At 31.9% G+C, this 14,087-nt stretch overlaps 1 protein-coding gene across 1 annotated transcript in view; it reads right to left on the bottom strand.

The window, feature by feature from the left end:
- The window catches only part of LOC134722908 (GTP-binding protein GEM-like), a 96,052-nt gene extending 84,553 nt beyond the window's left edge, over positions 1 to 11,499 (bottom strand). The window contains exon 1 of the mRNA XM_063586542.1: positions 10,923 to 11,499. Within this exon, the coding sequence (XP_063442612.1) occupies positions 10,923 to 11,499 (577 nt within the window). The remainder of the gene's footprint in view (positions 1 to 10,922) is intronic.
- Positions 11,500 to 14,087: the final 2,588 nt, after the last annotated feature.

Genomic DNA, 14,087 nt, shown 5'->3' with positions numbered 1-14,087 from the left:
GGATATCGAACCCAATAACGGGGGGAATTGTGCTTGATTCTAATATGAGAAAGACATCATCTTTTTTAATAGTTTAATTAAGGCCAGGAGCTGGCTTGTCAGTAAACGACAGTAGTCCTTTGTTAATTTATGTTGATTATGGTCATTTATCTTAGTTTCTTCTGTTACCTTTTGTTGCATCGAACTGTTCGAATTGATAAGTGTTTGTTATTCCACATTTGTTAGAAGTAAGGAAGAATGTTCAGATCTTACAAAACATGTTAAACTCGGCTGCAAATTTGCGCCTGTAACAAGCCAGGAACATCTGGCCATGGTTAATCTTGTGTTTTTTGTTTATTAATTTCGATCAATTATATTTTTGAGAAGAAGAAAAAGAAACAAAATCATATTCTCATTTATATGATTGATATAGTCGAGATATGGTTTGACAGGGTTTTTTTTAATTTAAATTTATATCGATTTCCCTTTTTGAATTTTGATTTTAGTGTTCTGTAATTTTTTTAGTAGATGGGTTTTTTCAAAATGATTACAGTTTTGTTGACGTTGGTTTGTCGTTTTTCTTTTGTGTAGTCGGTTTTTCCTATTTCTAAAGTTTTAAGTTCTGTTTTAAAAAACAAAGACTATTTAAACACTCAATTGTTACTATTATATGATTCTTTACTGTTTTTTATGCAATACTAAAAGGTTTTATTTGCCTTTTAAATTAAAATCTGATTATCAAAAATGACATTATATACTTGTTAAAAGCTAACCAATATATGATGCAAATGAAAGCGACAACTTTTTTCACCAGAGCTGTCAGAAATATATCTCAGATGTTGATAAAAAAAATATTGTTTCCAAGGTCATCAAGATTACAGCCGTCTGTTCGAGTGTCCAAAAGGCGACACGATAAGAGTTATAGACTGGTAATTAGCAGGAAAGAACATTTAGAAAGATTCTCGTTTTGGATTTCTCTTAGACATGATTGCAATAATTGTTTCCCTGCCCAGATATTAACTTTTATATCTAATGAGGTTTTGAATGAGCGTTCAAGAGAAAGATTATATTATGAGTGTATTTTAAGCAACTAGTTGTTTTAAAAATAGTCAGATGATATAAAGAGGGCAATCTTAAAATTTTTTTTTGAGGAAATGCTATAAAAATGAAACTGTCGACACACAGTATACAGAGAACTAGGATGAAGTAACACGAAACCTTCCAAAACCGGGGAAAGTTTGCCTGTAACAACCATTATATTTGATTGATATCAGACGAAACAGAGAACCATCCTTTTGAAAAAATAAAGCATATGTAAAACAACTACAAACAAATTTAAAACACCAACAAGTATTTAAATGATAGAATAATAGGGAGAACTTAGTCGTTACCAAGCTTGTCCGACCGCTATATACATCCAAACAAACAAGTCAAACCAAAATTCAACGACCACCAATAAGAGTTATGAAAATACAACAAGCCCTGCAAAAACAGAGATTGAGTAAGACGAAACCACTCAGAGTAGTAGGTGAACCCCAAGAGTACCGGAAGTGTTTGCATTGTAATATGTTGCACTGTTCAATGTTCAAACCAACAAACTATAGATTCTAATAGTCATTAAGGTTAAAAATCGGTAAAAAGTTTTATATGTTTAGAAAAAATGTCTACGTGGTGTTGATGGATACATTCTGCATTGCGATGTAAATGTTTGTTTTTATAGTATCATTTTATGCTGAATCATAGGCTAAATTTTCTTGTTACACCCAATTTACAATAACCCTGACAAATCTCTCTACAAGCCTAGTTTTAGTCTGCTCGACTGTCTTCTTTACTACTTGATTGTCTATTAGTGTTCTTTGTACCCCCAATGAATTCTTTATAAATTCATTTAGTAACGATTCGAATACCAGATAATTAGTTAATTTGGCTGTATAAACTTTTCAATGAGTTGATAAGTCATTATTATATTATAAATAGCCTCTTTCGAAATGTTATTGTATCTAACTGGTTTGGTCATAGTACATGTAGTATTCACCTTATGTCAGATTTATAAATAAGCTATCATGCAAAGTTCCTTTTTCCTATTATACTTTCAATTATCTTCAATTGACCTATGTACAATCGTCATTCCCCTAAGAAAATACACTTCAGAAAAGAATCACGTGTAAATTTTTTACTTAATTTAAGTTAAGTTGATATGATAAATCTTTATGAGGGTGTCCAACAAAAATAAGGGTATTTGCGGCGAATCTACCGTAGTGAAAGTTCATGTCAACAGCGTCTCCGAGACGTAAGCAATACTTTCCAAATCAATCTCATGAAATCCATTGAAGACCTAAAGTATAAAACCAATTAATTCCAAATGACCCATGAAGGGTTTTTGCCGTGTGCGTGACCTTGGAATCACATTTGTGTAACTCTATAGTCTTTTCCCCTACTGTTGAATGTGGTTAAGTCTATTTCTAGATGAAAAGAATATGTTAGTCCATTATGAATGTCTGTATACTAGTATCTGTATGCCAACGTCATATATAAAATAATATGAAATTAGCATATATAGTTTACTATCTACCCGTACCTCTTCGTCGATCTTCATTGTCGTACTTTTTATTTAACATAGTGCAGTATGTAGTATCTTTCACGGATCAGAATACCCGTTGTCTTTCAATTATGGTATATTTCAATTTGTTGCATTGGTTCTTTGAAAGACGTATACAAATAAGGAGATATGCTAAGATTGCCAATGAAAAGACTAAGGGGACAACCAGTTGCTATGTTTAGGGGAAGGTGTTTGTTTTCTGAGGAAAATATATCTTCAACTTTGTACGGTTTTGACGTGCAAACGTTAGGTTATTTGTTACTCCATTATTTACTGCATTGTGTTGGATAAATTATACATTTTTATGCGGTTTGGGCGAGGTTATTCATTTTTAAGTCCTAACCATAGATCATAGTAGTCCGTCAATTTATAAAAATCTAGTTGCAAGAAAGAAAAGGAGATAAGTAAGTTAAATAGTATTAACACAATTTGAAAAATTGACATAAAAATAGTGTAATTTTTATAAATAAACGTATTGCTATCCTAAGACCATCATGAGACACATCTCGCGTAGTCCTAACTTTACGACCAATTTAAAGACTTATATATGTCGTAAACCATCCTAAGACAGCTTTGTGAAACTGGACCCAGATACCTTGCAGTCAGTTTTAAAGGGCCCGACAAAATATGAAACATTTTAACGTGAATCAAAAGTGTCCTTAATAGTTGCATGTAATTCATTAGCAACTATGAATAGGCAACAAAGACTAATCGAGTAACTGATGAGATTTATACACCAAACAAACTTTATTTTGCCGGTATTCGAAGCGTTACTAAACAATTGTCTAAAGAATACATTAGGGTACAAAGGACAATAATAGACACTAAAGTAGTAGAGAAGACAGTCGAGCAGACAACAAACAAGGCTAGTACATGTAATGAGATTTGTCAAGGTAATTGTAAATTGGGTGTAAATAAAAGATGATTTTTCAATTATGCATCAAGCGTAATGCTCACAAGTGTGAAACTAAACGCCTTTCAAGCTTCATTTGAAATATAAAAGATTTCTTTCATATCCGTGTTACAAGCTGTTTTGTGCATTCACGTTGTATGCATTACTTTAATCCAGAAAATCACTGTTATCTATGTTTGCACAAATGTATTGAAAAAGAAAAAAGAATGAAAATTTTGAGTAATCTTTAGCTACTTAATTTTTACAGACCATGTATAGTTTACTAATACGCAAGTAATTGTCAGTTCGAGAGTTGATATAAACATATTGTGTTTATTTTGTAAGATCGTAATGAAAATAGCTGATAATGATACTCGATACTTGCTACAGATAAACAACTTATTTTTGACTGCAGTACTTTATAGAGTAATTTCACATGAACTGAAAACAATACGTTTGCATGCTGATGGGATATACAAAAAGGAAGCAAATTTTCCTAATATCAAGATATAATATTCATTTTATCACTTAAGTATCAATTTTCTGTCGCTCATTTCCCGGTCAATATCTTGCTGTTATAAAATTTGTCGTAGATTATCATGGTTTAATTTCCGATGTGTAATGTACCGTTCACGCTATTCAAAAAGCAATGTGGTACATCGTTGCTAAACAGTTAACTCATTAATAAAACATTTCAATTTATTATACCAGGCTTTATACTTCAATACTGTTTATTTAGCAAAGGTGATAGAAAGTTCGATTGATATATCGATATCATACATAGGTTTTATATCAAAACTAGATTATAATCTAAACAATATTTGCAGGATAACCGTGTTAGGATTTTATTTATATAATATAATAAATGTTTGCAAGAATATTACTGTAGATAGACTATGCAAGGTTTACTGTTTTATAAAACCCCATAACAATTTTAGTCAGTTTTATCGCGGGATTTGTAAATGTGTTGGATTTTCAAATGAATACGTAGTTCATTTTCATCACTTGCAATAGTTAACGTAACAAAGAATGACCCCAATAAATGTGGAATCATTATTATAGAGTATTTCGAATCCCTTCAGACATATTTTAGAGTAGACTGTCTAGCTATTTTTTGTATGCTCTTTTTAGCTACACCTAATCCGACCGTGCGAGTGCTATATATAGCAGGTCAAGGTCGTTAAAACTTCCATCAAAAGGTATCCCATATTATCTGGTCCTTTAAGCGAATTTCGTGGATGTTTTATACACTCAAACAAATATCATCTAGTGAACTGGATGTCAGATCTTCGTTATTAAAATGTTGAACACGATAGCGAAACCATAAACGATCTTGTAATTATCGGTTGTTTCTTTTTTGATTTTTTTTTTAAATAATGCTACCAATAAATGCCAATTTCATACTGAACTAATAGTTCAGAGATCTGACCAAATAATTTCTAAGGAGAAAATTTCAAAATAATTCTATTTCATATTGTCTCTTTTCAAAACACCAAAAATCTTGTCATTATAGTAAAATATCAGTATGTCAAAGTTGTATATATATGTTATTTTTCAGGACTGTAGTTCATTCATACTATCTACCCGCGTAAGAATATCCGTATAAACAATTCTATTTTTGGATTCTTAACTTGAGTCAGAAATGAAGTTTCAGTGATTGTATCAGGTCGTAACTTTCCGCTATTCTGTTGACAGCATTCACGGGTTTCGTCTAATCACAATGATTTTTATATGCTATGTTTGTTAATCCTCATAAAATGTTAGATCATTGCTGTCTTAAGGAAACCATACGTATAAGTTTACAATATATGGACATTATCAGTTGATTAAAGAACATTTGTTATACTATTATTTGCGAAAATCAACATATTCTGTTTCAGTATTTTGATTTCTTTACGATGGTAAAAGCTCTTTGAATACTTAGCTGTATACCCGCTATGAAAGTTTAAAACAAATTTCATCTAAGATACGAGGCTTATGATAACAAACGGTACCAATGTTACTCCATCTTTTTGTAATATTTTTCGGTGGTATAAGTTTCTTTCTTAAAAGTTAAAATGTACCATCTGGATATCATTTTCCTAAAAATTTAATCTAAACTTTAGTAACAGTTACCTTTTACATTGACCTATTGACCTAACAAGCAGTAGTCATAAACTTCTTAGCCTATCTCTGTTTTTAGAATTTTCATACAAATAAGGCAAGCAAACTGAAGAAACAGCCAGACAGACAGACGGACGACAATAGCAACGACTATATACTCTTATTTTGTAGTTACGGTGAGCATACTAAAATAAAATGATATGTGCGGTAAACATCAACTTAATAGAGAACTAAACATGCTAAACGTACAAACATCTTAAAAGTAGAAAATAGATATTTGTTGGTGTTTGCTGTAAATGCGTGACAAAATTGATATCGGAGCCATTATAATAATAATACAAAACCAATATCATAAAATAACAATACAAAAACAGCTGTCAGTTTTGTTTAAGTCACAAAAAGAAATTTCACATTAATTTATTGATCTTTAAATATAAAAATTGTAAATTATCCACTTACTTAAACTTTGACAGAAAACATTACACAAACAAATGTAAACAATTTTTATTATTTAGTAACTGTATAACAGCACCCATTCGTAAGGTTTACGGTAACCATCACGAGTTGGTTGACCGTTAAGTGAAATCTGCTTCTCAGATGACGATTAATATGTTCTAATTGTCTTAAATTACAACCCCGTCCATTTTTTTCAAGAATGTGACCTATCAAATTAGACTTGTCACCGGTTTCGTACATACATGATAACCACGACTGCTACCATATCACGAGAGGGATAAACTTTTCCATCCAAGCATCCGAGATCACCCCTTACTCGTAGTGGAGTTCGTGTTGCTTAGTCTTAAATGTTCTTTGTTGTGCTTTGTGTGCTGTTATTTAGTTTGGGCGAAACATTTCCATATTTGTTTTTGCAATAGATTTTCAAAACTGTATATGATTCACATACAAGACTTTGACAATGTATTATTTAAGTCCCTTGCAGAACATTGTTTATATTTATTCAAGCTTTGCAACATTGATAATTATGTGTAAACGCTAAGTTGTCCTATAATAACATTCATCGCATACGTTAAATTTTTTGAACAGAGGTATACTACATGTGTGTTGTCTTTATTTAAAAACCTAGATGAATTGAACAAAACGTAAAAATCCGTCAGAGCTTAACGTTGTCTGATCAGTGGTGTTGAACCATTACCAATTCGTTGTCTAGTGTAAACTATGAATGTTCCACCATTGTAATTATTCGTTGAAATCATTTGTTTTATGAGTGTCAATGAGAACTTCCCAATCCAAGTCACAATTTGTAAAAGTAAACCATAATGTTCATATGCGACCCAAATAATGTAAATAATGGCGTCCTGTATCAAGTTTTTAGTTCTGTAAACACACACACGTTCGTGGCCTTTAATGTGGTATATTTGCCATGGTTACTTAAAACTCAAAGGGAATTTAAACTCATAGATTGAAGACAAACTGACAACGCTTTTGCGTAAAATGAAAAGACACCTATCAACAAAGGCACAAATCGAATAAGCAAATAACATTAACAAATCTCTTTGACATAAGATATAGTTAACTATAGACCTCCACTTCATTTGCACTTCCGCGGATAGTTGTTTAATTGGTAATCATGTCACATCTTCTTATATTTTGTTTATAGATACATAAAAGTGAGAGTTATGTTATGTTTTGTTGCTAGTTATGTTAACTATCACGTGATAAGACTGGAAAACACGTATTTGCGAAAGTCACTCTCTCGCCGCAGTCTCGTGTATTGTGGGATTTTTAATATATCGTACTTTTACCCTCTCACATTAGGTCTCACCTTTTCTCAAACAATCTCACCCTCTCTTATCCATTAACTCTCTCTCTAACAGTCTTCTTTCAAACTCTCTCACACTAACACTATCTCACACTAGCATTCTCTCTCACTCTTTCTCACTCAAACCCTCTCTCACACTAGTAGCCTCTCCTACCCTATCACTCTCATACCCTCTTTCACTCTCTCTCACCGTCTTTCATCCTCTCACCCTCTCATCCACTCACCGTCTCTCTCAGGCACCCACTGTCTCACTAACTCTGTCTCTTTCTCACTCACTCTCCCTCTCTTTCTCACTCACTCACTTACTGTCCCTCTCTCTATCTTCTCATCTCCTCATCCTCTCTCACTCTCACATCCTCTCACTCTTACATCCTCTCACTCTTACATCCTCTCTCTGTCATCCTCTCTTCTCTCTTCTCTTCTTCTCTCATTCTCTCTCTCTTCTCTCTTCCTCTCATCCTCTCTCTCTCTCTCTTCTCTCATCCTCTTTCTCTTCTCTCATCCGCTCTCTCTTCTCTCATCCTCTCTCTCTCTCATCCTCTCTCTGTCACACTCACTAACAGAGATAGAAAGAAAGATTGAGAGAAAAAAAATTGAGATTAAAGTAAAACTGAAGGTAAAAGAGAGAGAGAACGTGTAAAAAATATACAGTGATAGAAAATAAGAGAGATTGAAACGAAGATTGAAAGAAAGAAAAAAAAAAAAGAATGAAAAAGTAGAAAGATAGACAGGGATCCGTTCCAAAGTAAATTCTTTAGGGCTATTACTAACCCATAAGAAAATACACCTTGTAAAAGGTGCACGGCTAAAGCAGTAATGGGTTCTCCTCCGTCGGCGAGAACACCACTGCCTACCAGAACTTTGGAAAGATTGGCGCACTAACCTTCAGTTACCTTCATTAGGTAAGAGCGCAACCTATATCTTGAAATGAATCATTTTATGAAAATCAAAATAATGCTAGTTGCGATATTATTTATTTATAATTCTTGCAGTTAAACTTTTGAAAGAAAGCAACTCGTGATATGTTACTTTCATTTGTATATACAAATTCCATCACTCTATTGAATTTATAAGTTTAAAAGAGTAAATATGTTTTATTTTTCAAATATTTCAAAATAATTGAAATGAACATTTTAACGGGAGGTAACTAACTTCATTTGCTTACTTTACATACTATGAATAAAACATAACACGTGTTTTCAAGTCTTATCACGTGAAGTAATTACATAATTCACAAAAAAAAACACAAATTACTCTCACTTTGTCGTATCGATAAACAAAAAATAAGAAGATTTGATATGATTACCTATTAAACAATTATCCGCGGAGTGCAAATGAAGTGGATGTCTATAGTTAACTATATTTTATGTCAAAGAGATTTGTTAAATTTTTTTGTTTAGTCGGTTTGTGCTTTTGTTGACTGTTATGTGTCTATTCATTTTACGCAAAAGCGTTGTCAGTTTGTCTTCGATCTATGAGTTTAAATTCCCTTTGAGTTGTAAGTGACCACAGCAAATACATGTATACTACATAAAATGCGAATGTGTTTGTGTTAACAGTAATAAAAACTTGATACAGGATGTCATTTTCTACGTTATTTGGGTTGCAAATGTACATTATAGTTTACTTTTACAAATTGTGACTTTAGATTGAAAAATTACGACTTACAATTGTTTTTTTTGGCTTAATTTGGGTATTTCTTTTAGTAAATAGCTTTAATGTTTTTACATTTGCATCAACTTCTAGTTATTCCAAAATGCAAATAAATGTCTAAACAAGTTCTGATTATCTTTGTTTTCTATTTATGAAATTAGTTGCATGTAATTGCACTTGTTTTTTCTGGTTGATTGGCAATTGTTTGCTTTATGTCATTTAGCAAATATTTTATTGATATTGAATTGAAAGCTTAAAAATGTGTATTACAATTACAATACATTTAACCAATTGCTCTGACTTTTGAAGACCTATGCAAAATCTAATACTGTTGGAATTATGTAGCAGTTTCCAGCATTTGTCAATTTATCAATTACAGACATTGGACATATCTTTGATAATGTATGTGAATACAAAGGTGTTCACACTACAAGACTGGTGATAAATCTTTGATAATTAGAAGATCTCTCAAAATTGACATGTAATCATGGTAAAATATAGATAAATATGCTGTGTAAAGAGTATATTTAAGCGATTATCAGAATTTTGATATTTTACAAGAAATGCCTTTTGAGATGAAATTATTTTTTTCAAAGACAATTTCTAATGTAGGTGGGCAAATGAATTTTTAACGTATTACGTAGGAGAATAAGACAGAATGATTTCAAAATAACACCTTTACAAAGCAAAGTTTACGACATGTATATGAAGCATTTTTTAAAGTAAATTATTTTGTATACAAAATGCGCATTCAAGTTATGTGAAAAGACACGAGGAGAAAAAGAAACTACTAAATAAAGGATAATATGATTTATGTGGGTAAAAGTTGAGCATAATTTTTAAATGATTTTTATGCCCCACCTACGATAGTAGAGGAGCATTATGTTTCTGGTCTACGCGTCCGATCGTTCGTTCATCCGTCCGTCCTTCCGTCGTCTGTCCGGCTTCAGGTTAAAGTTTTTGGTCAAGGTAATTTTGGATGAAGTTAATGTCCAATTAACTTGAAACTTAGTACACATGTTCCCTATGATATGATCTTTCTAATTTGAATGCCAACTTTTTGTTACCCCAATTTCATGGTCCACTAAACATAGAAATTGATAGTTCGAGTGAGGCATCCGTGTACTATGAACACATTCTTGTTTCAGGGATAATTTTTTTAACTCATTTGTAGCCTTTGTATATCAGCACTCGAGCTAATAGCTAATTTATTACATGATACCATTGGAGAATAATCGATGTTCAATATTAAAAATATGTTATATCATGGGCAAGATGCACTTGTCATAAAATGTTAAAATATAAAATATTAATAATTACTCTGATAATGGATACTAAACACCAATTGTAACTCGATCTCTTTGGAATCGAGCAATAGTCGTTATGTATGTCCTTACACATTAAAAGAGTTTAGCTAGTGTAATGCAAATAATGTAGTTTTATAAAGACTTCTAAAACATGAACGAACATTAAAGATTTAGTAAAACTGAAATCAAAATCTGAGACAGATGTAAGAAGGTGTGGTATGAGTGTCAATGAGACAACTTTCCATCCAAGTTACTATTTGTAAAATTAAACCATTTAGAGGTCTAAGTACTTCTTCAACAAGGAGCTTTGACTCACACGGAACAGCCATCTATTAAGGACTCCAGAAAAAAATACTATTGTGTAAAAACATTCAAACACGAAAACCAACGGTATAATATATATAAAAAACGAGAAACATTTATGAACCACATCACCAAACAACAAACACTGAACATCAGGGTCCTGAGTAAGGACAAGTGCAACCAAATACAGTGGGTTTAAACTTTTTTATAGGTGCCAAACAGCCTGAACCAAAAGTATCACATACTGAAATTGAAAGACATAATATAAAATGTCATAGCACTTTAAGATATTTTAGAAAGACTTACCGATGCTGATATCGAACCGATAATCCGATGTCAAAAACTGCTGGGCAATTGTAGATTTCCCAACACCCAAGGCACCCAGTATCACAATCTTATAAGGCTTAGATTTTTGTAAAGAACCATCACTATTAGCTAAACTGCTTTGTGAACAAGAACTTGATCCAATTGACACGGCATATCCATCACCCTCAGATGAAACAATACTGTTTGTACTCCGAGACTTGATGGAATCCCCACGGTTGACGATGCCTTTCGATGTCATCTCAAAAGTTCTGAGTCTATACAAATCGTGATCTTGGTCTTCGTAGTTTGTTCTTAAGTTCTTTATTAAAGGTCTCCTGTAGTTATTTTTCGTTGGTAAACTGCTTGTTCTTGGTCGAATTCCATCAATTTCATAACTTTCAAACGTCTTATTTTTAGCTTTCTTCATAGAAGTGGATCGTGCTCTTGGTTTTGGATTAATACATTTTTCATTGTACATACTGAAATTATGATCTCCAATCAATGGACTTGGAACACGTTTCGTTTTATCGAAATACATTAGTTTTCCTTCTTCAACTTCTTGCAAATTATGATGCATAATTTTCTTTAATAAGTCGCTAGTTTATTTCCCTTTATATTCCTAAATATTTCCATTCAATATTTCTATGTCCGCAAAGAATTTATATCATTTGAATTGTTGAACAGCCATTCATAAAAATCAACATCTTTCAATATTTATAACAATCTTACAACAAGTCTAATAACGGCAATTTCACGATATATTTTTCAATAAACTGTAATGTACCTGCTCTCTGATTGATTGATATGATTTCAGCTGACATTTTATTGGTTGACAAAGTCTAAGCTTCTCTCTGTGTAAGTGAATAATGATTTTACATTTTCAGTTAATCGATTGGTTGCATTTAAATACTTCCGACATTTCCTTTTGATGAAAATGAAGATTATATTATCGATGGACAATATTTGTCCGATAATTGATTTTAATCTGCCCCTTAATCGCGAAAAATACTACTAACAGCTGTTAAATTCGATATCCTAGAGATCTCTTTCATAACATAACATATATATGTGTTATTAAAGTGTTGTTTGAATGGTAGCTAACAAAAACGTCCAGTGGCAAATGTTTAATACCTATTCAGGACCAGTACAGACCTACTATTTGAGTTAACTTCAAAACAATTGTTTGTGATTATTATGTTTCCAAAATTCGAAATTTAACATTAAGTTGTTCGTTTAATTCACGAAGAGAAATAATGTTTTATTATTGCTTAATTGTCTTTTGCTTTTATATACCGGAATAAAAATCTAGACCAGTGAGTTATATGTTACGTCCTTTATTTTATAGCTTTTATGAATACGATACTCCTATACTCGTTCTAAAAAAAAACAAGTGTATGTGTACTAATTCGTGAAACTAAGGTAACGAAGATGTAAAATATCAACCCCATCAAGATGACCCACGAGATTCTGTAATCTTAAAAAACTTGATAAATGTCATGCTTGATACGGCTTTTTTCGATTAACACTTTATCGTTTTATAGTAGAACTCCCATGATATTCATTCATTACATGCAAATCGAAGACTATACATCAACAAACAAATGTAATAAATCAAAGCAACAACCGAGCACAGAATAACCAAATCAACAATGAGCTATGACTTATATCAAATTACAGGTTTAAGGTTCTTGTAAACTTATCGTATTTGTTTTGTAATATGTTGTGAACACCTGATTTGTTTTGGCGTAATTTTCCATTAGACTTCAATCAAATAAAATGGCCGAAACCTGACAAAGATTGAAATATCTGTAATGTTAGTCTATAGTTGAGCTTTGAATAATTTTATAAATATGAGATATATTGAAACCATATTTTAAAGTTTTTGCTTTTAAACTCATCATTTCCACTGAATGACTAAAATTTTAAGTTCATTGAAAAAGACTTACCCTTCCGAAGCATCTGAGATAACTGCTACTTTTTAAACGTTTTGTACTCATCAATTGTGTTTTCATGTGATTTATCATTGATAATTTACTTTTCTATATATGTACTGCTTTTTCTATCCATGGCATTGATTGACTTCTCCGTATTAGGCAAACCTGTCTTTATTTTTCCGATTTCGATGCTCTTGTCTTTAAATTGATAAGATGACCGATATGTAAACAAAACACATAAGACCGCCCACGGTATTTAGTGGTGTTCGTGTTGCTCAATCTTTACAATGTTGGGGCGTTTGTAGAGTGCTATTTGCTCAAATTTTGTTTTGTGCTTTGCATGCTATTATCTAGTTTTTTTTTGCCCAAACCTATAATTTCAGGTGGTGCCCTTTTTATTTAATTTTCCTGTTTACAAAACTTTGAATTTTGCGAGAAAAAAAATCTTATCCCAGGCATCAATTACATTAGCCGTATTTAGCACAACTCTTTGGAATGTTGGATCCTCAATGGTCTTCAACTTTGTACTTGTTTGGCTTTATAAACATGTTGATATGAGCGTCACTGATAAGTCTCATGTAGACGAAACGCGCGTCTGTCGTACTAAATTATAATCCTGGTACCTTTGATATCTATTATCTACATTTGTACTATCTGGTTTTTGCATTCATATAAAATAATGAGTGTAAAATTGAGAATGGAAATGGGGAATGTGTCAAAGAGACAACAACCCGAACAGCGTTCTTGCAAACATATCGTCTCTATTTTAAGAAAAAAATCACAATTAACTTTGATCGTTACTGGATATTTACATTTATAGGAAAGTGATTTTAAAGTTATACTGCAACGGTAATTTTTACGGGTATTACACATTTGTTACATGACTGAGTTTAAAAAGAGTAAATCATGGATAATTTTACAGGCAATTGTCAGCCCTATCTAGAGATCTAAGGTAGTATTATTCTTACCATTCGCTCGTAAAAAATTATGATATATGCAATTTATTTTTAAATTTTCAAGACGTTTTCATCTCTAATAAAAGAATAAACAAGAATTAGTTAGTGCAAACGAAATATCGCAATTCTGAATCTATTGTAAAAAAATATTATAAACTGTTAGAAAGACTGTTTAAGTTTTGTCTTTATACTAGACAAACACATATAATGGATGATTCTGATTAAATGATTTTTTTTCCATACTACTGTTTTAAACATTAAATAAACGAGACCAA

The sequence above is a fragment of the Mytilus trossulus genome, chromosome 6, assembly GCF_036588685.1.
Source record: "Mytilus trossulus isolate FHL-02 chromosome 6, PNRI_Mtr1.1.1.hap1, whole genome shotgun sequence".
NCBI classification, from domain to species: Eukaryota; Metazoa; Mollusca; class Bivalvia; order Mytilida; family Mytilidae; genus Mytilus; species Mytilus trossulus.
The sequence above is the reverse complement of the archived record's forward strand: the minus strand, read 5'-3'. Positions and strand labels throughout refer to the sequence as shown.